The sequence below is a fragment of the Trypanosoma brucei genome, chromosome 8 (assembly GCF_000002445.2).
Source record: "Trypanosoma brucei brucei TREU927 chromosome 8, complete sequence".
In the NCBI taxonomy this organism is placed as follows: Eukaryota; Euglenozoa; class Kinetoplastea; order Trypanosomatida; family Trypanosomatidae; genus Trypanosoma; species Trypanosoma brucei.
This window is the reverse complement of record NC_007281.1, coordinates 432,125-459,987: the sequence shown is the minus strand read 5'-3', so window position 1 is coordinate 459,987 and position 27,863 is coordinate 432,125. Positions and strand designations below refer to the sequence as shown.

General features: G+C 48.8%; 3 protein-coding genes and 8 non-coding genes across 11 annotated transcripts, besides 6 other annotated features; 10 read left to right on the top strand and 1 right to left on the bottom strand.

Moving 5' to 3' along the window:
• Positions 1-12,337: part of a sequence feature (sequence corresponds to BAC RPCI93-29O9) that runs on past the window's edge.
• Tb927.8.1388 lies at positions 609-727 on the top strand. Its single transcript, XR_002990073.1, has one exon. It is a non-coding gene; the product is annotated as an rRNA 5S (M5) (ribosomal RNA).
• On the top strand, positions 1,344-1,462 carry Tb927.8.1387. Its single transcript, XR_002990072.1, has one exon. It is a non-coding gene; the product is annotated as an rRNA 5S (M5) (ribosomal RNA).
• On the top strand, positions 2,080-2,198 carry Tb927.8.1386. Its single transcript, XR_002990071.1, has one exon. It is a non-coding gene; the product is annotated as an rRNA 5S (M5) (ribosomal RNA).
• Tb927.8.1385 lies at positions 2,816-2,934 on the top strand. Its single transcript, XR_002990070.1, has one exon. It is a non-coding gene; the product is annotated as an rRNA 5S (M5) (ribosomal RNA).
• Positions 3,552-3,670, top strand: Tb927.8.1384. The gene has a single exon (XR_002990069.1). It is a non-coding gene; the product is annotated as an rRNA 5S (M5) (ribosomal RNA).
• Positions 4,179-4,205: a microsatellite.
• Positions 4,288-4,406, top strand: Tb927.8.1383. The gene has a single exon (XR_002990068.1). It is a non-coding gene; the product is annotated as an rRNA 5S (M5) (ribosomal RNA).
• Positions 4,915-4,941: a microsatellite.
• Positions 5,024-5,142, top strand: Tb927.8.1382. The gene has a single exon (XR_002990067.1). It is a non-coding gene; the product is annotated as an rRNA 5S (M5) (ribosomal RNA).
• Positions 5,759-5,877, top strand: Tb927.8.1381. Its single transcript, XR_002990066.1, has one exon. It is a non-coding gene; the product is annotated as an rRNA 5S (M5) (ribosomal RNA).
• Positions 12,338-27,863: part of a sequence feature (sequence corresponds to BAC RPCI93-29O4) that runs on past the window's edge.
• Positions 12,893-13,957, bottom strand: Tb927.8.1380 (hypothetical protein, conserved; the record flags this gene model as incomplete). The annotated part of the gene is made up of 1 exon (XM_841881.1): positions 12,893-13,957. One exon carries the CDS (start codon positions 13,955-13,957, stop codon positions 12,893-12,895), a length of 1,065 nt encoding a protein of 354 aa, XP_846974.1.
• Tb927.8.1370 (hypothetical protein, conserved) lies at positions 14,431-14,937 on the top strand (the record flags this gene model as incomplete). Its single annotated transcript, XM_841880.1, has 1 exon — positions 14,431-14,937. The coding sequence occupies one exon, from the start codon at positions 14,431-14,433 to the stop codon at positions 14,935-14,937; it is 507 nt and encodes a 168-aa protein (XP_846973.1).
• Positions 14,436-14,471: a microsatellite.
• Positions 15,104-15,132: a sequence feature (AT_rich).
• On the top strand, positions 15,177-27,851 carry Tb927.8.1360 (hypothetical protein, conserved; the record flags this gene model as incomplete). The annotated part of the gene is made up of 1 exon (XM_841879.1): positions 15,177-27,851. One exon carries the CDS (start codon positions 15,177-15,179, stop codon positions 27,849-27,851), a length of 12,675 nt encoding a protein of 4,224 aa, XP_846972.1.

Sequence of the window (27,863 nt, the reverse complement as noted above, 5' to 3'; positions counted from 1 at the left end):
TTTTTTCCTAGAGCTGCAGCCGTCATTCAACTTGTGTTAAATCTATGCCAATCGTCCGTTTCTAAGTTTCTTCACTGTCTGGTTGCCGTWAAAAGTTCCCCTTCTCTCCCTTCGGCACCAGCACAAACACACACACGCATAAACACAAGCAAATACAAGAGGAAACACACACTGACCATACTCCCAGAAAAAGTTGCTACCACCATGGCCGATCTCATATACAATAACGGTAATTTTTGCGCACAGGGCTGACAACACGACAGCAAGGAAGGAGGGAAAAATGGGGAAGGAGGCAGGGAAACTTCATAACTTGCTTTCCTACCCTTTTGTATGGAATAATAGATGTGCATCGGAACGGCTGTTTCATCCGCCCCCAACCCCCCCCCTCCGGACTCAGAGGAAAGTTATGTTTTCTTCCACTTTTTAGTGTCGTGTAGTGTGATGGAAATGGTGTCTGTATGTACTGGAGGGGGGATGGTATGGAGTGGTAAGAAAGGTGCTTTTCTTCTTTTCTTTTTTTTTTTTTCGCGTCTCCTACACTTCAAATCCCTCATGAACAAGTTTGACGGGTATCGGAATAAATGCACGCATTCGGTTTACCGGACGTCGGGTACGACCATACTTGGCCGAATGCACCATATCCCGTCCGATTTGTGAAGTTAAGCGGCCACAGGCCTCGTTAGTACGGCGATCAGTGATGGCGCTGGAACCCGGGGTGTTGTACTCTCCCAAACTTTTTTCCTAGAGCTGCAGCCGTCATTCAACTTGTGTTAAATCTATGCCAATCGTCCGTTTCTAAGTTTCTTCACTGTCTGGTTGCCGTTAAAAGTTCCCCTTCTCTCCCTTCGGCACCAGCACAAACACACACACGCATAAACACAAGCAAATACAAGAGGAAACACACACTGACCATACTCCCAGAAAAAGTTGCTACCACCATGGCCGATCTCATATACAATAACGGTAATTTTTGCGCACAGGGCTGACAACACGACAGYAAGGAAGGAGGGAAAAATGGGGAAGGAGGCAGGGAAACTTCATAACTTGCTTTCCTACCCTTTTGTATGGAATAATAGATGTGCATCGGAACGGCTGTTTCATCCGCCCCCAACCCCCCCCCCTCCGGACTCAGAGGAAAGTTATGTTTTCTTCCACTTTTTAGTGTCGTGTAGTGTGATGGAAATGGTGTCTGTAGGTACTGGAGGGGGGATGGTATGGAGTGGTAAGAAAGGTGCTTTTCTTCTTTTCTTTTTTTTTTTTTCGCGTCTCCTACACTTCAAATCCCTCATGAACAAGTTTGACGGGTATCGGAATAAATGCACGCATTCGGTTTACCGGACGTCGGGTACGACCATACTTGGCCGAATGCACCATATCCCGTCCGATTTGTGAAGTTAAGCGGCCACAGGCCTCGTTAGTACGGCGATCAGTGATGGCGCTGGAACCCGGGGTGTTGTACTCTCCCAAACTTTTTTCCTAGAGCTGCAGCCGTCATTCAACTTGTGTTAAATCTATGCCAATCGTCCGTTTCTAAGTTTCTTCACTGTCTGGTTGCCGTTAAAAGTTCCCCTTCTCTCCCTTCGGCACCAGCACAAACACACACACGCATAAACACAAGCAAATACAAGAGGAAACACACACTGACCATACTCCCAGAAAAAGTTGCTACCACCATGGCCGATCTCATATACAATAACGGTAATTTTTGCGCACAGGGCTGACAACACGACAGCAAGGAAGGAGGGAAAAATGGGGAAGGAGGCAGGGAAACTTCATAACTTGCTTTCCTACCCTTTTGTATGGAATAATAGATGTGCATCGGAACGGCTGTTTCATCCGCCCCCAACCCCCCCCCCCTCCGGACTCAGAGGAAAGTTATGTTTTCTTCCACTTTTTAGTGTCGTGTAGTGTGATGGAAATGGTGTCTGTAGGTACTGGAGGGGGGATGGTATGGAGTGGTAAGAAAGGTGCTTTTCTTCTTTTCTTTTTTTTTTTTTCGCGTCTCCTACACTTCAAATCCCTCATGAACAAGTTTGACGGGTATCGGAATAAATGCACGCATTCGGTTTACCGGACGTCGGGTACGACCATACTTGGCCGAATGCACCATATCCCGTCCGATTTGTGAAGTTAAGCGGCCACAGGCCTCGTTAGTACGGCGATCAGTGATGGCGCTGGAACCCGGGGTGTTGTACTCTCCCAAACTTTTTTCCTAGAGCTGCAGCCGTCATTCAACTTGTGTTAAATCTATGCCAATCGTCCGTTTCTAAGTTTCTTCACTGTCTGGTTGCCGTTAAAAGTTCCCCTTCTCTCCCTTCGGCACCAGCACAAACACACACACGCATAAACACAAGCAAATACAAGAGGAAACACACACTGACCATACTCCCAGAAAAAGTTGCTACCACCATGGCCGATCTCATATACAATAACGGTAATTTTTGCGCACAGGGCTGACAACACGACAGCAAGGAAGGAGGGAAAAATGGGGAAGGAGGCAGGGAAACTTCATAACTTGCTTTCCTACCCTTTTGTATGGAATAATAGATGTGCATCGGAACGGCTGTTTCATCCGCCCCCAACCCCCCCCCCCTCCGGACTCAGAGGAAAGTTATGTTTTCTTCCACTTTTTAGTGTCGTGTAGTGTGATGGAAATGGTGTCTGTAGGTACTGGAGGGGGGATGGTATGGAGTGGTAAGAAAGGTGCTTTTCTTCTTTTCTTTTTTTTTTTTTCGCGTCTCCTACACTTCAAATCCCTCATGAACAAGTTTGACGGGTATCGGAATAAATGCACGCATTCGGTTTACCGGACGTCGGGTACGACCATACTTGGCCGAATGCACCATATCCCGTCCGATTTGTGAAGTTAAGCGGCCACAGGCCTCGTTAGTACGGCGATCAGTGATGGCGCTGGAACCCGGGGTGTTGTACTCTCCCAAACTTTTTTCCTAGAGCTGCAGCCGTCATTCAACTTGTGTTAAATCTATGCCAATCGTCCGTTTCTAAGTTTCTTCACTGTCTGGTTGCCGTTAAAAGTTCCCCTTCTCTCCCTTCGGCACCAGCACAAACACACACACGCATAAACACAAGCAAATACAAGAGGAAACACACACTGACCATACTCCCAGAAAAAGTTGCTACCACCATGGCCGATCTCATATACAATAACGGTAATTTTTGCGCACAGGGCTGACAACACGACAGCAAGGAAGGAGGGAAAAATGGGGAAGGAGGCAGGGAAACTTCATAACTTGCTTTCCTACCCTTTTGTATGGAATAATAGATGTGCATCGGAACGGCTGTTTCATCCGCCCCCAACCCCCCCCCCCTCCGGACTCAGAGGAAAGTTATGTTTTCTTCCACTTTTTAGTGTCGTGTAGTGTGATGGAAATGGTGTCTGTAGGTACTGGAGGGGGGATGGTATGGAGTGGTAAGAAAGGTGCTTTTCTTCTTTTCTTTTTTTTTTTTTCGCGTCTCCTACACTTCAAATCCCTCATGAACAAGTTTGACGGGTATCGGAATAAATGCACGCATTCGGTTTACCGGACGTCGGGTACGACCATACTTGGCCGAATGCACCATATCCCGTCCGATTTGTGAAGTTAAGCGGCCACAGGCCTCGTTAGTACGGCGATCAGTGATGGCGCTGGAACCCGGGGTGTTGTACTCTCCCAAACTTTTTTCCTAGAGCTGCAGCCGTCATTCAACTTGTGTTAAATCTATGCCAATCGTCCGTTTCTAAGTTTCTTCACTGTCTGGTTGCCGTTAAAAGTTCCCCTTCTCTCCCTTCGGCACCAGCACAAACACACACACGCATAAACACAAGCAAATACAAGAGGAAACACACACTGACCATACTCCCAGAAAAAGTTGCTACCACCATGGCCGATCTCATATACAATAACGGTAATTTTTGCGCACAGGGCTGACAACACGACAGCAAGGAAGGAGGGAAAAATGGGGAAGGAGGCAGGGAAACTTCATAACTTGCTTTCCTACCCTTTTGTATGGAATAATAGATGTGCATCGGAACGGCTGTTTCATCCGCCCCCAACCCCCCCCCCTCCGGACTCAGAGGAAAGTTATGTTTTCTTCCACTTTTTAGTGTCGTGTAGTGTGATGGAAATGGTGTCTGTAGGTACTGGAGGGGGGATGGTATGGAGTGGTAAGAAAGGTGCTTTTCTTCTTTTCTTTTTTTTTTTTTTCGCGTCTCCTACACTTCAAATCCCTCATGAACAAGTTTGACGGGTATCGGAATAAATGCACGCATTCGGTTTACCGGACGTCGGGTACGACCATACTTGGCCGAATGCACCATATCCCGTCCGATTTGTGAAGTTAAGCGGCCACAGGCCTCGTTAGTACGGCGATCAGTGATGGCGCTGGAACCCGGGGTGTTGTACTCTCCCAAACTTTTTTCCTAGAGCTGCAGCCGTCATTCAACTTGTGTTAAATCTATGCCAATCGTCCGTTTCTAAGTTTCTTCACTGTCTGGTTGCCGTTAAAAGTTCCCCTTCTCTCCCTTCGGCACCAGCACAAACACACACACGCATAAACACAAGCAAATACAAGAGGAAACACACACTGACCATACTCCCAGAAAAAGTTGCTACCACCATGGCCGATCTCATATACAATAACGGTAATTTTTGCGCACAGGGCTGACAACACGACAGCAAGGAAGGAGGGAAAAATGGGGAAGGAGGCAGGGAAACTTCATAACTTGCTTTCCTACCCTTTTGTATGGAATAATAGATGTGCATCGGAACGGCTGTTTCATCCGCCCCCAACCCCCCCCCCTCCGGACTCAGAGGAAAGTTATGTTTTCTTCCACTTTTTAGTGTCGTGTAGTGTGATGGAAATGGTGTCTGTAGGTACTGGAGGGGGGATGGTATGGAGTGGTAAGAAAGGTGCTTTTCTTCTTTTCTTTTTTTTTTTTTTCGCGTCTCCTACACTTCAAATCCCTCATGAACAAGTTTGACGGGTATCGGAATAAATGCACGCATTCGGTTTACCGGACGTCGGGTACGACCATACTTGGCCGAATGCACCATATCCCGTCCGATTTGTGAAGTTAAGCGGCCACAGGCCTCGTTAGTACGGCGATCAGTGATGGCGCTGGAACCCGGGGTGTTGTACTCTCCCAAACTTTTTTCCTAGAGCTGCAGCCGTCATTCAACTTGTGTTAAATCTATGCCAATCGTCCGTTTCTAAGTTTCTTCACTGTCTGGTTGCCGTTAAAAGTTCCCCTTCTCTCCCTTCGGCACCAGCACAAACACACACACGCATAAACACAAGCAAATACAAGAGGAAACACACACTGACCATACTCCCAGAAAAAGTTGCTACCACCATGGCCGATCTCATATACAATAACGGTAATTTTTGCGCACAGGGCTGACAACACGACAGCAAGGAAGGAGGGAAAAATGGGGAAGGAGGCAGGGAAACTTCATAACTTGCTTTCCTACCCTTTTGTATGGAATAATAGATGTGCATCGGAACGGCTGTTTCATCCGCCCCCAACCCCCCCCCCTCCGGACTCAGAGGAAAGTTATGTTTTCTTCCACTTTTTAGTGTCGTGTAGTGTGATGGAAATGGTGTCTGTAGGTACTGGAGGGGGGATGGTATGGAGTGGTAAGAAAGGTGCTTTTCTTCTTTTCTTTTTTTTTTTTTCGCGTCTCCTACACTTCAAATCCCTCATGAACAAGTTTGACGGGTATCGGAATAAATGCACGCATTCGGTTTACCGGACGTCGGGTACGACCATACTTGGCCGAATGCACCATATCCCGTCCGATTTGTGAAGTTAAGCGGCCACAGGCCTCGTTAGTACGGCGATCAGTGATGGCGCTGGAACCCGGGGTGTTGTACTCTCCCAAACTTTTTTCCTAGAGCTGCAGCCGTCATTCAACTTGTGTTAAATCTATGCCAATCGTCCGTTTCTAAGTTTCTTCACTGTCTGGTTGCCGTTAAAAGTTCCCCTTCTCTCCCTTCGGCACCAGCACAAACACACACACGCATAAACACAAGCAAATACAAGAGGAAACACACACTGACCATACTCCCAGAAAAAGTTGCTACCACCATGGCCGATCTCATATACAATAACGGTAATTTTTGCGCACAGGGCTGACAACACGACAGCAAGGAAGGAGGGAAAAATGGGGAAGGAGGCAGGGAAACTTCATAACTTGCTTTCCTACCCTTTTGTATGGAATAATAGATGTGCATCGGAATTGTTATATATATTATTCTTTTGAATTATTTGTTTATTTTTCCTTTTTGTTTTGATATTTAAATGATGTTATCGAATTATTATTTTCGTTTTTTTCTGTTATTGGGCGATCTCTTGTGTGATTGTTTTATTTTACTTGTTTCTTTGTTGCATGTTTTTAAATGAATATGCTTAGGTAATTTTTTTTTTTTCGGATTTGTGGGGATCGGTCGAAGTGCGTGATATGTGATCGTTGTCGTTGTTTTATCTTGTACGCGTGCGGCTGGTAATTTATTGTTGTTTGTAGCGGGGTTATGCCCAATTGGAGGGGTGACGGTTGCGATGTGACGCTGGTGCGCTGACTGTGAAGTGGTTTGAAGAGTGTGTGTGGAGCTCTGTTGTTTCTGATGTTTGTGCATCGCGAAGTTTTCCCTCCAAAATCTGTATTTGGCGATCTTTTGTTTATACTTTAACTATGCTGTTGTGGATCTATTTTTAACAAATAACCCAATGTTTTGTCTAAATGTTCTAACTGATGGATGCGGCATGACGTCCCCCTTCATGTTTAAAGGTGTTGTCGGACGGCTGGCCGGATTTTTTTAAACCAGCTCGTCGAAGTGCTTGTGGTGACACCAGTTGGTTTGCAAGTGCCGGCAACAGGGTTGTGCTTTTCAGCACTGGTGTCGAGAGGTTGCGTGCCTCGTGGTGTGATGCACTTCCGCCCTTTGGGGCGTCCAACCTGGCAGCTATTCGTTCAGATATGCAGAAGGTCTTGGAATATTTGTAGGTATGCCGTGGTATTGCCGGGTGCGGCACATTGGTGGTTGTATTTTCCTAGCTTATGTCCTCGGAGGTGCGTGTGTTGGGAAACCAAGGGTGGTTTAGGGAAAGGGTCGTTGTTATAAGTGGTAGTCTTCATCTCGGAAGTGGGCAAGGAGGTGCCACCCTTGGATTGGTGTTGTGTGGTCGGTTGGGCAATAAAGCCGCTGACAAATGGGCTCCACAAAGTGGATGAGAGGTCACTGGTTGAACATCATCCGACATTCCGGCGCACTCGCTTTCCGTGCCCCGCGTACTGTGACGATCTGGGAAAGCCGGTTCCCGCAAGTTTGTTTTTGTCGTCCTCCATCTGTAGGTGAGGCCCTTAACTCTCGCGGTGCGACGGCTGCGTGCACGACCTCCTCGTGTACTTCGCACAATGTACCCGTTTCCAACGTTTCTGGATTTACCTTAAAAACCTTTGTGGGCTGGGGCGTAGCTGTCGATGGCAAGAAGCTCCCACCAGCCAAAAAAGTGTTTGATCGATGCCTTATAGTTCGGTGGTGCTGGTATTTGGGTGTGCTAGCGCCCTCTTTTAGGGACCATTGTGGTAAATGCGCCTTCGTAAAGGGGCTCGTCACTGCCACTTGGTCGGCCTCAGTGAGATGCACCCTTGGTTTAAAAAAAACGACTAGTTTTGACAGGCGATTTGGCATCCCTTAACCGCCTCTTGTGCCGACGTCCCGCCATTTTGTCACCGTGGGCACACTGGTTATTCTGCCTCATCCCGGGTGCGGAAGCGTGCCGAAGAGGTTCAAACACTCACAAACACTAACTTCGAGCCTCACAACCGTTCTTCATAGTGAAATCGTTGGCGCCTGGCAGCCATAGCCCCAGAGAGGACTGCTAAAGATGTTAAAAATGGGGTGGGGTTATTATTATTCGCCAACCACTACGCGCCGCTGCCGCTGTTTCATGTTCTGTGACGTTCCGGTCGGTTAAGAAAGGCATCGCTGAGCAACTTTTTGGCATTGAACCCCCGCTGTTACAAGTCTCCAAGCGAACGGCGTCGTGATCCCTTGAAATGCGTTCCCCACCTTTCGGCCGACGTGGTTTGAGATCCTGCAGCCCCTGGCTCCGATTGGTGGGCATTCGCTTGTAAGGGGGCGGGTTTGATAAGCACAGCAAACGATGAGCAGCGTTCTACAAAAGTGCCTTGGGTAGCACCGCACTGGGAACACGCCCTTTCCCCAACCAAACGCAGTGATAACTAAGACAAATGCCTTTTCTCCTGGCGATGCCTATCGCCTCAGTGTTGTGTCCAGGTCTCGCAGTCCTTTGGGTACGGGAGGCAAACTGTCAACGTTCCGCTCCACCGGAATTAGGTTTCGGCGGAGTGGCTGCGGAGCTAAATCACCAAGAAAGCAGGGAGTGTGGGGTAGGGGGATATTTTGATATCACCACTCGGCCGACACTCGGCGGCCGCTTCAAACTGAGCTTATCTTCTCTTCGTTGAAGTATTGATGATCTGCGCTTTGTGGCACCTTCTCTCAGAGGAAGAGCACGGCGGTGAACACAAACTGATATTTCCACTCTCCATCGCCCCTGGCATTCGTTGCGCCCACAGCACCTGGGTATAGGATATCGACTGATCATGCAGAACTTTCCAAACATCAACACTATACGCCGCCACAGAAAGAGTCATGCCTTCCTGACCCTTCACCCAATCTGCCATTCCACGTCATTTCTCCCATGAAACCCCGGTGGCATGGTGCGATATTGTGGGGTGAAGCGCATATGATGCGAAAAGAGGAGCTGGCTGCAGTTTCATCCGAAGGAAGAGTTAACTAAGATATACCAGCCACACTTAGCATTGCGATGGTAACGTCCATCAGGGGACTTGAGCGACGACGTTTAGGCACCGGAAAGACAGCGTTGTCATACTACGTGGGCTTCCCAAAGTGAGTAGCTTCGTACGCGCAGGAAAGCACCACAAACAAAAAGCCTTTCTCTTCGTCGATTTTTGCTCATTTCTCGAGACGTAGGGGACAGGTCCTGGCGCAGTGGACATGAGTGATCCCCTTCGCGTTCGAACGCTACGCGCCTGTGTCTGTTCGCCGTTTGCATGTAACTCGTGCTGCGTACCGAAGAGTGAGTCTCCAAAGAAAACTGCAGCTGGACGTGGGGTGAATGGTCGACACCATCGCCCCGGCAAAACGACGACACAAGGCGCACTTGATGCAACTAAACACACACATACTCTGCGGAAATAACTTGGAGCCGGAAACCCACCACAGAAGGTATGCTGCTGAGTTTGAGGGGAGGTGTGCGCACCCGCATTGTTGCAAGAGATAACAGGTTCACATGGGTGGAAGCTTCGAAGAGTCGATAAGCCATTTCAAGAGAGGCGCCAATAGCGCTATGCTCCGTTTTTGGGGCGGGGACGCACAGGGCGGAATAAGGCACCTGCATGACAATACCAGGGAGGCGTGCGCCGCTAAAGAAGATGAGGCGAAACGCATGAAATGGATGCGGAACAGAGGTCAGAGCGGGATGCCACGCCGATTAAGATACGATACAGAACTTAAAACCGCACCTGACCCCCTGTCTCAAACCCTAAAACAGCCCCCGCTAAGCATTTTTGACAAGTTCATTAGATTGCGAACCACATCAACAAATTCTACCGTGACACGCCCTCTAAGGTAAGCAAAGGACCGCGGAAACACAGTGGAGATGATGAGAAGTGTTTCCTGCGTGCGTTGGCTTACGCGTTGTGTAGCGCTGAAGTGACAACGTTTAGTAGGTTTGCGACGCGCACACAGCGGCGACACGCTGCATCCAAACCAGAAACCCTTTGCCCTGTAATGACCGCATAAATCCACCGTAGTGGGCAGGGACTGTGCCACCGTACGATTTTTTTTTTTGTTAAGCCGCGGGACAGTAGAATCCCCACCGTCCAAAGTACGGCAGCACACTCCAAACACCGACTTTCCCAGTCAAAAGGCAGTACGAAGCCGAGCACATAAGCAACAGAGAAAGCGCTCCCGCACATCATTCCTCTACCCATCCAGACTCAGGTACGATACAGTGCACAACTGCCACAGTGGACGCACCGCACTTCTGTCACCAAGACAGAAAAAAAGGGGAGTAACTCTCCACACCAGAGGCCGGCTCAATAAGAAGCTATCCCCCGAGAGTTGCCGTGGTATGAAGTATCATCTTTCAGAAACAGAAGCCCTACAGTTCGACAGAACGGTCACCATATGTTCAATCACATATCCGTCAGCGGTACAACGAGCCATCAGAAGCAGACCGGCCCCTTACCAAAGTGACGCCCCTCCAAGTCACTGCCCAGGAGCGTCAGCATTGACGCTTTGTAACTATTTTTTGTTCGCCCTCAAATGCGCAGAGGGAGAGGTCATACTACGCCGCAGGCGTGCTGATGCACGGAACTTCCAAGCATGGAATCAATCTAGATGGGGTGTATGTCCGCTACAATAGAAGCGAGAAGAGTTAGTACAACATGTATATGCTGGCGCATATGGCCCTGGAGGGCGTTCGTCACCACAGCGGGCTTTTGTGCTAAACGGTACTGAGAGCAGCGACTAACACGAAGCTGTCATGGTTTTTTACCGCGCTATGGAAAGCTCCCAACCCGACCCGTTTATTTCTTCACACCAGAGGCGTACCCCAAACCGGGCAGTAGAGCTGCAACAAGTGTTTCCACCCCTCTATACATTTCCAAAGGAAGAATCAAAGGACTCCATGGGTTGCAGCGTTTACTGGGCCCAGGCAATGCGAATTCATACGCCGTTTTGGTGTTTTCGTCCGTGATGATCCGCCGCAGTTCTGCATTTGGTAGCTCGGTGGGGTGCTACTTATTGTGCGGCGTACAATAGAAAACAGTGCCGGGGATGCACCCACCACGTCTGAAAGTACTGCTCACGGTTTGTGTTGGTTCACAAAGGTATGGGTTCTTCCCAGAAGTGCATATGTGACGCAATGTTCAACTTCAAGCAAAAATATGGAAGTTACTCTTATCGACACTTCTCACATACCTGCTTTTTCTTTTTTTGTAGTATTGGTATCTGAAGTAGGGTGGTCACTCTGTTAGGTGCTCTGATTCCTCACCACTGCCGTGAGGGTGAATACGCAACCCAGCTCTCACAGAGGAAAGACGCTGCAAACTCAGTACCCTTTCGCACAATTCCCCGTACCGTCATGTCAACAGAGTCTTAGTTTCCCCGAACGTAAATGATGGGATTCTTCTGGAATCGATCTGACGGCGATCCCGTCTACCCGCGCATCGGGAACGTCGACACGCTGTCATACTGACGTTTCCGCTAAGTAGTGTTTATTAGCATGATATAATTTCTGTTTTTGGCGCGCAACCGACGCAAACGTCGCGACTGTATTTGATACTGTTCTAGCACCAAACTTCGCCTTCATACTTCTCCCCCAGTTGCTTTTGTTTTTGCTCCACATAACCTGGCTAGAGAATGAAGGGCGCCTCATAATGCTAACACGACTCGAAGTAAACTAGTCGTCTATGGTGAGTTGCTCAGTGTCCACACAGTGAAATTAAAAAGTATATATTCAGAAGGCCGTACGCTGCGCAGGCGTATCAGCACACCGCCTTAATTTACATTGGTTTGATTGAGCTAGGCTCTCCTAACAGTTTCCCGTTGTTATGACGACCTTCAAAGCCAAGCATTGTGGGCGAAGTATTGCCATTCCGTCCCACTACAAGCTGCAAATATTTTCATGCCACTGATCCAGCCGTTCTCTCCCTTTAGAAATTTCGATGAGGATATGTATAACCGCGGCGCATCCAAATAGTCAGTTGTACGAGAGTCGGACATAATTTCATGCTGATGATATGTACGCACATTCTTTCGCTCAGTATAAAACTCGTTTTTTCACGGACCCACGTTTGTTGTCGTTATCCTGGGACGTTCGTTACATGTGAACTAATGTCCCATCGTGACAGCAGATCGTTCAACTATCCAAATTTATGTACTTGTGAGTAAATGCGGTCCATCTCAAGTCAACAACTGCTGATAAAGGGATTTACTACACCATGCGGATCGACCCTCTTCTTGTTAACCCTACGAATCGGGGGAGAGAATGGGCATCCACAAAAGCTCCTGCTTCTTACGTAGCTGTTGAACAGTCTTAATATTTAACTAATCAAGAAGTCTTTTTGATCCCCCATCGTTGTTCAGATTCGAAATACATCTTCAAATTCCTTTGAAGTAAATTTTTAGACTATGATATTGTACGTTTCGCTGCTTGCTTTACAATAGAAAAAGTATGACTCATGCGCTGTATCGTCATATCACGTAGTTTCAACTGTTCTGTCGGTAATGGTGACTGATGATAACATGCAAAGTTTCTTTTGCATTTCATTTGTAAGATGGCTAACGTAAACAGGTAAAGCACATTGGTCTTTATTTAGATTTGTAGGACATGAAAAAAGAGCACACTTTATCGAGCAGAAACAAAACAAATTAACGTGAGTACCCGTTATCGAATAACAGCAGTTGTTACGTGTATCAAGCAAGGGGATCCAGATAAGTGTCGAAGCTCTGTTAATAATTCTGTAGACAGGATGTTTACACGGACACCGAAGCAATTACGTTCGGGTCACTTCCTCAATTCCACGCGTCCATCCTTTTTTTCTACTTTGGCGCCTATTGAGTTATTTATAACTCCAGCTGGTGACAGTCCGTCTCGAACTTGATAGGTGTATGGCTTTTCGATTTACCATCTTTTTCAAACACATTACCTTCATGATATGCGCCAATCGTGTTTCCAGTTGATGGCTTTCTTGGTTTGAGCTCCTGAACCCACCTCATCAAGTGGAAAAGGGGTTAGTTAGTGAAGTCAAAAAAGAAACAAAATTGAACCAATATTTTATTCAGGTCTACGTCCACCAAGATCTGCTGCACGCCTCTCTGTGTTTACATAAGCCATCAAAGATTCCCAACATAATCTTCCAATATCCACACTTTTCATCATTATCACACCATCGATGACAGTTTGAAGCTGATTGTTCATTCGAATCCTCTCTACGGCCAGCTCTATTTCTGAAAGAGTCGCGATCGCGGGACCACATCTGGCTGGACCTAATGAATACAGCAGGTCTACGTAATCATAATAGGTTTCATCAAGTGGAAGTGCTTGCTTGAAAAAACACCACTGGATGTAAGCTTGCGATTCTACTTGTCCTGACATCACCACCTCCACCTGCTTAAAGTTGCGAAGTCCTCTTAGTGATGCGGTTTCACCTTCATCAAGCGAATCGATAACAATCTCCTCGAACACATTGAGCCTCTTCCACAACCCAACACACTGTTGATGAAACTTAATAGACTCACTGCTTGGTACCTTCTGACGGAGTGCATCGATTACACACGCAATTGACTTAACGTTTTCTCTCACATGTACGATATACGTTTGAACGGTTTCGAAGGTTTTCTGTATATCGTTGGTACAACTTTTCGTTTCGACACAGATGGCCCCACCAGTCCGCTGGATCATTATTGCACCTCTTTCTAATGTCGAGACCCCTCCGCATGATGAGAATTGTCTGCGTTGCTTACCTCTCGCGTTCTCCAGGGACGGCTCAGCTCTTCTCTCACTGTCTCTCAAGTCACTTCTTTCCATTCCACTGGTTTCTTGGTCAGTGACTCCACCGGCGTCACCACGGTTGTCCGACAAATTAGCGGCTCGGAGGGCTATTTTTTGCATCTCTCCTAGCGTAAGCCCTTGATACCCGTACTGTACTGTCCGTGGATTACTGATTAGAAGCGCTCTCCAGATGGAAAGTGCCCTAGACTCCTCCCTCCAGGTGCGGGATACGGTCGCACAAACAAGCAACTCACGTGCCGGTAGGAACGGTAATACGTTTTCAAGGAAAGACGTAATGAAAGGCTGTCGCCTCCTACGGGCAGGCGGCGGTGGCGCCGCCATTTCCATGCTATTTCGCGCTCCAACTAAAATGTGCCTTGTGCCCTTACTATTCCTTGGATTGAACGGCTACAAGAAGAGAAGAGAGAAGGCACTTCTACATTTCACTGTTGAACTTTCTGACGACGAGAGCCTTCTGCAGTTGTGTCGGCTCCCCGCTGCCCTTTCTCTCTGGTTGTGGCTACACGGGCGAGGCACCCCTACAGTGGTGCTGTGAGCGCGCAACTGTATCGCCGGCGCGGTGCGGCTGCCGGTGGTAGGGGTCGCCGTCGTCTTGCCCGTAGTGGAAGACTCGGCTGTCGGCGACGGTGTCCAGACTCCGCGGACCCCGGAGTCCCTGGCTTCCTCCGCAGCATTTCCGAGTTTCCCTTTGGGGTCCGGCTCGATACGGGGCACCCCCTCGCGTGATGGTATGACTCCTGAAAACGAGGAGGTTCCCCGCGTGGGATTGATCTCCGCTACTGTGTGTGTCGCCCGGTTTGATGCATTTTCTTCTTTCTTTCTTTCTACCTTTCTTTCTTTCAGTAATGTCGTCCAAGGTTGGTCAGGAGTTTTCACAGTATGTTACGGAGATTTCCCAAAGCCAGAGGCACCACGTTGCCGACCGGGTGGAACAGTTGGCCCGTCATCAGAGCAGGGCGTGGTATTATCTTGTGGGGTGCGTAACCTTCACAACGTCCAGTGTTATGCTGGTGTTCAGACTCTGGGGTCCACGTCACATATTTAAGAACAGTGTCTACTACACACGGCCCCTCCCCCCTGCTATTAGTATGGGTGTTGTGCTCTATGGAATACTGTACACATGTCGCGGGATGCTCATGCGCAGTCGTATTTGCACGATGATGGAGGACTATGAGTACGAACTAAAGCGAATCAGCGCGCACCACTGCGAGGAGGGAGTTAACCAGCTTGCGTGGTTACAGTTCGTAACTGAGCAGTTGAAACAAGGCGCTGAGCACAGATTCGACTTCAACAAGCTACGGAGCTAATGTTTCTTTTACTCTCTTTTGTTATACGACAAATCTCAACTGCGTTCTGACCGTTGGTTTAGACTTGTATGTTCGTTCATAACGTATTAACGTTCCACGTGTTTCCTTGAACGAACGGTCTTCCTTGGAGTACTTCGGTTTGTAACCCCATCGCGGCGGGCACCCGTATTTTTTTTTGAATTAATTATTATTTTTGTGGAGGGTTCTAGTATTCATAAGTTATAAGGGGATTGTATAGTATGAATTACAGGCGGGATTGTGGTGGACAGATTCGTTTTGAAAAGGTCCTTGCCTATTTTCTAGATGGTATTCCGCGACCATTTATCACTGTTGCCACGGATGCAGGGTTTGGTGAGACTTTTGGCTTCGGTTCCTTTGGCATAGCACCCGACTACACGGGACGAACCGAAGTTCTTCACTTCCCTGAGTTCAAGGAGAGCGATCTTTTCGACGCGATTTGCTCATGGAAGAAGGCATCATCATCTCCTAGCTCGAGAATAGGTTGTCATTACTCACCATATGTGGGAACATTTTGTTATGATGGAAAGAGGCAGTACATTCAAGTGTCACAGTTACAATCGCAGAGACGTTCGGTTCGAGTTCCTGTTGGGATTAGCGAGGAGGCTTTGTGCACCTCCGGTAAAAGTGGCCGTGATTTTAGGACATCATTGCTCATTGATTTATATGAGAATGTAGCCAAAGGATGTATAACTCATGAAACGGGTTGTTTGAGACGAATAGTCATATTAGCAACTCAAGGAACAACTGCTGACCATCGGGATGTTGTTGAGAGGACAATGAAAGAGATTGAACAGGTGTATATTAGGGTTTGTGTCGAAGCTATTTATGATTATATGAATCTCAATTCCCTTTTCCGCAGGATAATGGCACCCTTGCGCCTCGTTTGTCGCAATGAAGATATCAAAAGATTCGAAGAAGACAATGGACGGGATGACGGCTCTGACCACGGGGGATTTTTAGCATTTAACGAGTCCCTTTATTGTCTAAAACACTCGCTTATATGGTCTGAGGGGAAAAATGATTTTTTTGTGAGGTTACACCACTTGTGGTCGGATCGTTTTGAGAGGCTTGCTGTTTTCAACACAACTACCTTCAACTGGCGAACAGACGCGGATGATTTCCTTTCTCAGCTGGGATGTTCTATGAGGGCGGCGTTCACCAGAATAAGGATTGAGTTCTATACGGAGGTGGAACAACTTTTATTTACCACGATCCCCGAGGCAGGTACGCTTTTGTCGATGGATTTGAATGATTTAAAAGAGAGTGAACTGTGGCGTGTATTTTTGATGGTACGTATATTTTTAACCAACCGTATCAGGATTCTTATATCCGATGCAATTGATGATTTAGTATCATTCTTCGCTACTGGTGGGGATCGTATAGTGACACCGTTGAAGGCACGGAAAATGTCCCTTATTGAGGTGTATTTTGTCGTTGGTGGTTGTGGTTTACCAAGTTCTCCATCGTTCGCTCAACTTCATTTTGGTATCGCTGATCTGCTGGACGAATTACTCGACAGCGCAAACAACCTTCCTACTCCGGAAACTGTTATTATGCGAACGATTCAGTTTGAGAGACACTCCCTAAATTTGTTTGACGACGACAGCTTTCCAGGAAAAGCAACCCTAATAAGGTACCTAGGAGCAGCATGTACCGTAGTTGAGGACTTAACGGAGAAGTACTCGATGTTTGCTCGTATGCCGACACTAAACGGAGTGTGCTTCACCAAATGCTCGGAGGAAGAAGTTGTAAGCAATGTGAATTTGCTTCGCGATACCATATTAGAAGTGGGGAAAATATCACCTGATGTGGTGTTTTGCGGCTGCATTGCTATTAACTGCACTGATGTGAAGAAATGGTACGTAAAACAATGGTCTTCTTACTTGAAAAGCTTTTTGAACATGGTTCAGAAAGACATTTTGTCTTTCATACGCTCATCATTGGAGAAATGCCGTAGTTACAACGATCAGTTATCGGTAATTCCAAACAGTGTTGAGGAGCTGGAGAAATTGCAATCTGATATTACATATGCAGAACATTTATCAAAGCAGATAGAGGCAGGCGATTGCAGAAGGGCTATCGAGTTCTTTAGTTACTTAGAAAAGCTTCTCATACCAGCAGATTCTCAACTGTATGAAGTAGCAGCAGAGCTCATGCGATGTCCCAACGAGCTTCTCGTGTTAACAAATAATGCGAAGAAGGCTTGCGCTGAGAGGAAGCCTGCTTTGGTTGTTCAGTTAGTTGAGTACCGCAATGACTTGCATGGTAAAATAACTGTGGTCCGTAATGGTGTGATTGAGTTATTGGGACTTCTCAGTGTTGATGTTTGTGACATATGTGCGCAAACATGTGAGGAGCTGCGAGTTATTGTTGACGACGTCGTCAAGGGAATTGACCACGTCTTTTATTGCGAAAAGTCACTTGGTCTCGAAACTGTCGAGACATTTGATGACGTACATCCCGTGTTGCGTGTTTTTGACGTTCTGGAACAGTTTTGGTGCAGCGTTTTTGATTCGACTCGGGTCAAGGATTACTATATAATTCCTCTCAGTGCCCTGAACAGTGAGAAAACTATCGATGAAGTCCAGCGATGCAGAAGGCTCCTTCATTCCTCAGTTCGGAATCTACGGGGATATCCGGGTTTAGTGTGTCTAGGGAGGCAACAAGAACAGGTGTTGGCAGACTTCGAGTCTCTGCAGACTCTTTTGGCATACTTATCAACACCTGGCTTGCGGAAAAATCACTGGAAGGAGATAGGGAGGATTCTCCAGCTTGGCAGAAAGCAGTCGACTCAGATTGATTCTAACGTCACACTAAAGCAATTACTTGAGAATGGTATCATTGATCACCTTGACGAGATAAAACTAATTGTAGACCCCGCTTTTTTAGATTTTGAGGCGGAAGCTACTTTGGAGCGCATGAAGAGTGACGCGAAGAAAACACGCTTTGTCTTTGAAGTTGCCGAGGGATCCAATGATGCCCTCATTCTTTCGCCGAGATGCAGGACCTCGATATCTTCACAGCTGGAAGCATTCTCACACGAGTTAAGTGCTTTACGTCAAGTTGAACATCTTAGTCAGTATACCATAAGTTCCGTAATGGAGTTCGATTCTGTTGTGCAACGAATGAAGGAGACATTACTAACGTGGGAGGACGTCGAGAAAGAGTGGAAGGAGGTGCTACCGTTTGGAATAACCCTTGAAACCACAACGGACGAGGATTTTATAGGACTCACTCCTCGAGACCTAAAATTATTGCGTGAGAAGGTGTCATCTACTAGTGATACTTTCAAGTCACTGGCAGCGACTTTGCGGAAAGCTCAGTACACTCTTTTTACGGCCATGATGCAGGAGAATATACAAGACCAGGTCACTTTGGCTCGTACAATTTTAGGTGATGTTCGAAAAATTCTTGCATCTTCACTTGACGCGAAGCGGGAGGTGTTCCCACGTTTTTATCTCATGGATGATGAGTCGTTGTTGTCGTTCTTGTCCGTTCACAACGCAACAAAACTGAAGCGCCACCTTACAACATTGTACAGCAGGGTTTGTGACGTTAATCTGGAGGGAAATGTTGTGACGTCGTTTATTACTACTGATGGTTCTGTGCTTAGAACGGACACCCCCATTGAGTTATCACCTCTACCTGTTGAACAATGGATGAAAACGTTTGACAGAACGTTACGTTCCTCACTTCTCAACGAAATAAAAATGTCGGTGGAAAATCATTACCGCATGGATACCTTGGTTTGGTTGGGTGATTCATGTGTACAGGTGATCGATGTAGCTCTTCGCACAATCTGTCACCATGACCTGCGGGAGGCTGTTTCTGTTGCTGGCACGGCAGGCATGAACGCATATACCCGCCGTTCAAAAGATGTTTTGGAAGAATATGTACGACTTGCTGATGATACCTTAGGTGCCAGAGTTCAGAGAATCCTTAGTACTGCCATTACCTCTCTCTTACGGTACCGGGATGAACTGCGACTGGTCAGCAAATCCGGTGTTGAAACGCTGGAGGATCTTAAAGCCACAGCGATGGTGCAAACGTTGCTGGAAGGCGGAAAAATTGTTGTACAGATGATGGGCCTTCAGTTACCCTACGGTATGGAGTTTTTTGGAGACTATAACATTCCCATTTTGACTCCTGAGTATGTTGAGAAGGGATTGTGCAGCATGCTTATGTCGATAAGAGCATCTTCCTTCCCTATTCTTATCGGGAAGAACAACGAAAACTCGGAGCTAGAATATTATGCACAGTACTTGGGCCGCTTCTGTTGGTTCCTCCAATGCCATCCGACTCTGCCATTCGAGGGCATTGTGCGTGCCTTACGTGGTTGCTTGGGCGCGGGAGTGATATTGTGCCTAAAGGACATTGAACTTCTGGGCAGGGAGTTAGCCGATTCAGTCTCAGCGCTTCTCAAAGGTGTTGAGTCAGCATGTCGCAATGAAAAGAGACACAATGACGGTGGTATGTCAACGGTAGAGTTTCAGGCAGGCGATAATTCTATATGTGCCATCAGGGATGCGTGCTTTCATGTTGTTCTCACAACACGTGAGCTCGATGAAATACCCACCGCTCTCAGTCTTGCCTTTCGACCGATTTATGTACCTTCTGTGGACCTAGGGTTGCTCGCCCAGGGTACGCTCCAGGCACTTGGGGTGCCTCATTTCGCAAGTATTGGGCAAAGACTGGCCACAATGTTTTCCCAGTTTGTTGCGATGTTGCCTGCTGTCTTCACGTGCAGGAGTTTCTTGTCGGTAATTCGAGACGCTGCTGACTGCAAAACGGGGACAATGGCTGAAAGTCTGTGCTCGGCATTTTTGCGGCAGTTTTGGCACGTTATTGAGTCGGACGAGCGACTGCTGAAACTCTTCGAGTGGAACGTTGTTCACACACTTGGGATCCCGCGACACGTCTTGGAGGAGGTATTGGAGAAGTTCAAGTCAAAGTTGGGGTTCGATAGTTGTTTGGAACGTTTTACCTACTTCATGAAATTCAACAAAAACGCCATGCTCGTGGGGTCTGCATATTCCGGGAAGACCCCGTTGTGGAAGAGTTGGGTCGGGGACACGCACTATATTGTCCTTTCCCACCGGCTTCTATGCTCGGCGGAAGTGTATGGCGACGAATCCCGACCTGGTTTACTTGTTTCCATTGCTAGGAAGTGGGACCCGATATCGACTCATACGATTGTGATGGAACACACGAACGTGGTGGATGTACCCACTTTTTTGGAGAGCGCAGCGCATGTAAGAGTCCGGTCGTACTCTGGACCGGATTTTATACAAGGTTCGTCAACACGCATTATCACTGTGGTTACTACCTTAGAATCTGCCAATCCACGTATAGTGAGTGAGGTGGCTATATATGCCCTGCCGGAGCCGTCTGGATGGAAGGATTTGCTAAAAAATGAACTCTACAGCGATCCGAACTGTAGCCCAGGCGCGGCATTCCCTGTAATATCGGCACTTATCGAGGCTGTGCTCGACGTGAGCGCAGTGCCAAGGATTTCTAGTTTAGACGAAGATGTGTTCGGCGTTGTGTGCCGCTGCTCCAGGTTTTACAAGCGATGGTATGCGTTTGCGCGATCGTGTGGCAAGGCGGAGGGCGAACATTCAAGCGATGATGTTTTCGCATCTCAGTGCGCTGTTTTTGCGACCTGCTGGTCGGTTATGTTATGCATGCAAGTAAGCGAAATCTCTACGGGTATTGTTGCGTTTAAGAAGTCGCAAAGTGGCCTAACAGCTGTGGCACAGCATATAGGTGTGGATGAGAATGTTATATTTCCACCAGACGACGACCTTTTGAACTATATTGCGACACCATTTGGGTGGAAGAAATTGGGCAAGGAGGCTAGTGATGTTGGGTTTCCTACCCCGTGGGCGTCCAGGGATCCGGGTGTAAACTTTAAACAACACGCGTGGACGTACTTTTTCCCCTTGCGTTCACGACAGCGGACGCTAATGCACTTAGAATATATGGCCGCGGTGGGCCAGCCAGTTCTGCTTGTGGGGGAGCGGGGTCAGGGGAAGTCGACTCTCTTAAATCACATGCGGTGTAGCAGCCGGTGGGCATATGAGTTGGTTCACAACACGGTAGCGTGCACCGCTGGAGATGTACAGGATGCATTGCTTCAGGGTCTTTCTCGCTCCCAACACAACACATATGTACCTTCATCTGGGCAGAGGTTAGTGCTATGTGTTGATGATGTCCACCTCGTTGGAGAAATGGGATATCCCCAAGCCATGTGTGTCTTCGCTTTCATTGACCACTACTCTGCTCTGTGCACACCGTCAAAGGGCTACGTGCCCATAAAGGATGTTATATGTGTAGGAACCTCGTTACCGACACCGCCTCACGAACCTGAGGTGGAAAACAGCGTCCTTCGGATAATGATACCAGATTTTATTGAGGATGAAATACTGCATGAAGTGGAGAAACTTATTGGCAAAACAAGGGGCGTACGGCGCGGAGAGGGGTTTTTGAAGGGCGTGGGCGACTTTCTCATTGCCTCGCAGAGTATGGCTTTCCACTTCATAAATTCGCTGCTCGGGGACAACCACTCGGGTTTAGATCGGCTGAAGAGTACACTGGCGAGCATCGAGGGGATTTGTGCATTCGAAGACACGTCTCTCCTGAGTTTTTCTGATGACAGGGCCGACAATCAATCACAGTTACCCTATCCTTACGTTCTTCTCAGGGTTGTGGACAAGGTGTTGCGTATTCTTTCCACTCAGTTAGATGAGGCGAGTATCGTAAAGGGTATATACCATTCGGTTTACACGTTTTTCATGCCTCTTATTGCTGGCGAAGGCCGCCGAGAAGAGTTAATGGCTGAGCTTCTTAAGATGGCGAAGGAGACCATGCGGTACTCCCCTGGCGCACGCCAGCGCGAGGGTGCTGACGAAACCTACGTAACTGAGGTGTTGAACAGCCTTGAGTATCCATCTGTGGGACACGACGTCATCAGGAAATGGCTGGAGAAGCACGACGTGATGATGCCGCCTGCCCTTGTCGATGAGATCCGTAGTGAATCCCCTTATATATCGACGGGCAAGTCGCGTATGGAATCGCCGTCCACAAAGGAGGCACAGCAACAGGCAGCCGTTGGGGGGGCGCCGCATGTGAATTGTACCCCACATTGGACGGTTTCGTTGATATCAGATGTGCACCATTGTTTGAGACAGGAAGGCTCTCATGTTGCTCTTGTTGGGGCCTACGGCATCGGCATCCGTCGAGCACTGCACGTGTGGGCCGCCGGAAGGGGCGTGAACTTGAGGTCATTGCTGTCTGATTTTGCTGCTCCGGATGCGAAGAATTCGTTTACTCGAGAACTCATTGAAATCCTGCAAGGCACCTGCCGTAGCGGGAGTCGCATGGTGGTGTTTGTTCCTAATGAGGTGCTAACACTGGTTTGGCCACTGAGTCTTCTTTATTACACACTGCGCGGTGGTAATGTTAGGCAACTGTTTTCTGTTGAAGAGCAGCTGTACCTATTACACGGACGGCGGGGCATACAACGCCAAAGTGGGAAACTCACTCCTGCGGAAGAGGTGCAGTTGCGGGAACGCATTTCCTCCCGTTTGAGTATTGTAGCACATTTTGTTAGCTTTGAGGAAATGAGGCGTCTGGGCACTGTGATTCCTTTCGTACTGCAAATGCTTCCCGTGGTGCTGCACGCCCCGGATATGCTGAGAGAACATGTCGATGTGGTGATCCGCAGCGAGAAGGCGACATTTGTCGTACCAGAAACGGGGAGGGCCGAAAGTGCGGATGTACCGCCAGGGGGAGAAGGTTGTGGAAAGGATGCACCTGTGGAGTCCATACCCTGCTTTTTGGGAGTTCCTATGGATACGGAGACGCTACTGGGACGTCCCTACTCTCAGCTTCTATGTGACATATTTTTTTGTCTACGAACAAACACCGAGATTTCTGTTGAGCAGTTGCAGGAGTTCGCCACACTAGCTAACCGTCTTAGAGGGACTTTGTTTAGGATATGCCATTGTGTCTCTCAGTCCCTTAGAGTTGACGATCTGTTCAACGCCATTCCCACAAAAATGCAGGAGTACGCCAACAAAAGTAAAGAGGCGGAGGAGACGAAGGTGACCGTTGTCCAGCACCGTGGGGAGCTGGTGGCTAGGTTGGAGAGGTCCAAGGAGTGCGCCACACGGCATCAGAGTGAGTGGGAATTTTTGCAGAGGAAGTCATGTGACTTGTTGCCGCTGGTGACCGCGGCGGAAAACGCGCTTCGCCTAAAGAGGGAAAGTATCAGCGATGGTCTTTCCTCTACAAAAGCTCGTTTGTGTTCAATGAAGACGGCGCAGATCAGGCAATATGCAAGCAGCTTGCCTTCGCCCAAGGGCGTGTTGCTTGTAAAGGCTGTCTGTAGGGTGTTGGGGGAGGATCTTCGTGCAACGTCGACAAGAGATGTGTGGGACCGCGGTAGAAGCATCATGACAGCATCCAAATTTATCGCCCGGCTCCGAGATTTGGATCATGAGAGTTTGTCGTACGAGTCCCTTGCGAGTGTCCATTCCTCGTTGCGCGGTGTACGGTTTACCGATGTTTCACCCTTTGCTGATGCTTTGTCGGATTACCTTTTGTCCGTCATGGAGGCTGTGCGGGTGAAGAAGGAGCTGCAGATTGAACAGATGGAATTAGACAGCTTGCGTCTTGAGTACACAACTATTGAAGATAGAAAGAACGAAGCGGGGTGTGGCGTCTCCGAGTCCAGAAGGAAAATTGAATGTGTTGAACAGGAAGTTAACAACGTAGATGAGAAGAGCCAGGGCCTAGAAACGACGGTAGTGGATATGACGAAGCGCCAAAAATCCCTTGAATTTATAACGGACGCTCTGGATAGGTTTTCCTTGTTCCATACACCAGGCAAAACTGCGGCGCAGTGCAACGAGATGGCAAAGGGTGAGGGTGCCGTTATTATGGTTGCTGCTCATTTTGCGTTTTTTGCCTCTTTACCACTTGAGGTGCAACGGTCCTGCCACAAAGCTCTGTACTCACTTCTTTGTGATTGGGGTATCCAGGCCCCGGCGGATTTGGAGGACCCCGCAGCTTCACTGCTGTTTCCTAGCGTCGACGAGACGGTCGAAAGTTTGCTTCTATCGGCATGTTCTACCTATGAACGACAATGCATCGCAGGATTGCTCCAGAAGATCTTTTCCAACTGCCCGATCTTTTGCGGTGTAACAAACGTTTTTGAAGAGGTTTTGGGCCGCTGTCTGGCGTTCATCTGCGGTGACTGCGTCGTTGTTTCCGTAATGCAGAAGGACTTCTGCGACGAGGTGGTTAGGGCAGCTAGTTCGGGGATCGGTCTACTCATATGTGACGTGCATGCCCCTTCTGTGCTGGAGCGTTTGCGACCTCTACTGTTGTTGCTGAAGGCGTTACCGCAGGCGGCGCTGCAAAAGCGTAACTTGAGGTGCACACTATTTGGGCAGGAAGTGCCTGTAAAGCCCAGTTTTCTCATGGTTTGTGTTTCTCCTGCGGTTATGCTACACGAAGAAGCTAAGGCTGCCACGCGTTGCTACACTACGGTCGTCAACATTCCCAGTCCGCGTCGGATAGAGGAGGGAGTTCACACGATACTCTTAGGGTGCCCGACGGCGTACGCAAGACCATTGGTGGAGAATGTCTTTAGTGTGCGCGACAAGCAAGACAATGACGCACTCTGTGCCTTTCGTGTAACGCTACCAGAGGTCAGAGAGATGTTAAGCGGTGACCTTGACGAGCTGGCTGGGAACAACAACGGCGAGCTCGAACGACTTGATTTCCTTCTTCGCGAGTTGCACACCCTCCACATGACTGTGCTACGCATCGAGGCGCACAACAAAAGCGTGCAAAAACCACTGGCCTCTTTGTGGGAGGGACTTAAACGGGGGATTCAAGCGGCGGAGCGGGCTGTACGTGTCATAGAGAAAGAGATATTAGGAAGGTTGTGGGAATGGCGCATGCTGGAACCGTTCATTGTGGGTGCAACAAACTTGTCGAGTGCCTACGTGCGTCGCATATCACCTGGAACTTTTGACAAGCTACCACCACCACAGAGAGACTTTTATGCAACGGTAAACTTCGTTGAGAGCCTTGTGGATGTGATGGCTTCCGGCTGGCCCATGGAACTGCGTGGCATCTTCGCATGGTATATTCTGTCCACCGTGGTGCACAGCTGCGGCTTTATGTTGGCTCACTCGGGTGTGCTGTATTCTTCCCACATCACCTTTCTCACTTCCCAACAATACGATGTACTGAACCGGCTGCTCACTCGGCAAAATATTGCTGCTGATAAGCAGACAGTAAGGAACCTGTACGAATCATCAATGGACCCGTTGCTAAATAGTATTGCCCGTGATAACTCCACGCTTGATGACACCGAGAGCGGTCTGAGTTTGGAGAGCACGCTCTTCGTTAAGGATACAAATACTTCATGGGTGTTGAAAGCTGGTGAAGAATTAATCCGTTTCCTTTTTCAACAGTGGATGTTGCTGAACCACAGGGCATGCGATGCGGCTGCTTCTGACCTCTATGCCGCGTTTTTCACATCGGTGAAGAAGAAAGTCACGGAAGAGGGGGGTTTGTCCATATACGACTCCCTTGACAGTCAGTGCACTAATCTGCGGTATAGTGAAGAATGGTGGCAGTTTTCCGGGAACACATCGATTCCATTGCTTCTGAAGGGAGCCAACACACATGAATTGGTCGGTTATGTTAGGCAGCGTGCGAACTCGGCTAGTTTCTTCTTTCGGTACCTCACCGTAACCAATGTAAGGGACTTGGATCAGCTTGTGGGTTATGTCAGTCATTCATTTCAACAACCTCCTACCCACGTTGTGCGTGGCCACTGCGTTATGGCCGTGTTTGTGCCGCCAGCTGGCGTGTCTGAGGAGGCGTCATTCCTGCAAGCAATTTCAAGCAGGTTCTCTGCCTTATGGCGGTACGGGATATGGGGTCTACTCCGGGGTGGTGGCCACTCGACACGCACACCTGTTGTACTGTGTTGCACTGTTAGGGGCGCCCCTAATATGGTACGGAATAACGTGGTTCGCGCCATGCAGGAGTGGTGCTTTCCCGTAGTAGTGGATTCGGTGTCACCGCGGCACCAGTTGCTTTCCGTCATTGGGGGGAAGGTGTTTGCTCCACCGTGGAAAAGAGAGGGTGTGACACTTCTTCTTGAGAGGGAATGTACCAAATCGGGGGTCAGTTGCAGTCATTTGGACTCGTGCAAGAGAGGCGACCGGGGCAACACCATGGTTACGCCGTTGGGCTATGTCCTCGAGCTACACGCCGGAATCAGTGCTGGGGGTGCTGTCCAGCGTGCTCTTGTGGAGGATAGGGGACTTGACAACGTATTCACTGATTTGTATCGGACGGACATCAACACTGATGATCTTCTTCTCATCCTGCGTCTCGTTTCGCTCAAACAGCTAGATGACCCACAGGAGGAGGAGCCGTCATCCAAGAGGCACCCATCCACTACTTTACACGCCGCAACCCACACTGTGTCAAGTACGGAGCTGAAGAGCGCAACCTTGCAGAGGAGGTCAATTAGTGAGCGGCTGTACCGTCTCTTTAATAAAGTGGCCTACCTCGTGTACACATCTCGAAGCGAAAGACATCAAGGTTGTTTGCTAATTGAAAACATGCTGTACGAGCGTGGTCCCCTGTTGATGCTGAGGGATGACGGGCGTTTGTGCTACAGCACTGCACTGGACGAGCTTCTCAGGGAGAAGCCAACTGATGAGGTCTTCATGGCGACTCTGCGTCGTTCCGACAAAAGTTTCCTCCATCTTTGTGGAGACGACCACACGATTGTGACATACCGAAGCATGGCAAGTAGTGCCTTGCGGAGAAGCCTTTGTGGTGTTCCTTTCTCTACGAGGGCTGATCCGCTGTTTAGCACCTCAGATGGACCATTATGCTCACAGGGTGGGGTAGATGGTGCTTCTCAAACGGAGCCCCATGAAGACTTTGAGTCAAATTCGGCTGTATCGTTACTGCTTGTGTGGGAGGGGGTCTATGGAGAGAAAACTGTCAGGGCATTGGAACGCGCCCAGCACAAAGAGTTATCCTCACGGCTGCGAGTTGCGACAGCGCAGTTCAGGGGATGGCAGCCCGGGTCCGTTCTCAGTGTATGGCTGCCTGCGTTGCAGTATCCAAAGCTCCTGCTCAATATACTCTTGGCAGATGCGTTGGAGCGGAAGGGTGATTTGCTGAGCCACATTGAGGCGGTTTTGGTAGTGACACGGCGCTACATGCTCCTTCACGACGACGTCCTCCTCACTGGTGCTGCGCCCTCGCGGCAATTGGAGCGGGAGGTATCGATACAGGCCGGTTGGAAGCCATGTGAAATGAGATGGAACAAGGAGGTAGGTGCCAGCAAGCATGATATGGATATCGTTATCGCCGTTCGGTATCAGAGCGATTTTACAGACTGTCCTTCGCGACAGCCGAGTGGCGTACTGTGGGACCTGCGTTCAGGGAAGAAGGGCTCTGAGCCACGCCAGGAGGGCAGTGCGATGTGTAATAGCGTTCTTTTCTTGACAGAACCTGAACCCCCTCAGGTTTGCGACGTGGTAAAACGGTCCGTCGCCACTGTGCCGGTGGTTGGACTAGATCTACAGTGGGCTGTGAGTCACCCCCTGAATCCCGACGATAAGCCCGACGAGGCAACCAGCCGCGTTTGGCAGCCCCTATTCGAACTACCACTGTACGTCACAGTACCGGCTTGTGAACGGTCGGAGTTAAACGCGACACCCCCGCGATCTGTGGGGCAAAGACCACTGGGCGGCAGAGGAGGTGGGCGTAAAGCATTGGCGTCCAGTGGTCCTGTGGTGGACACCCTTGGTGACAGCTTGGGGTTCTTTATAGCCGTATCGTGACCGAGGGTAGGT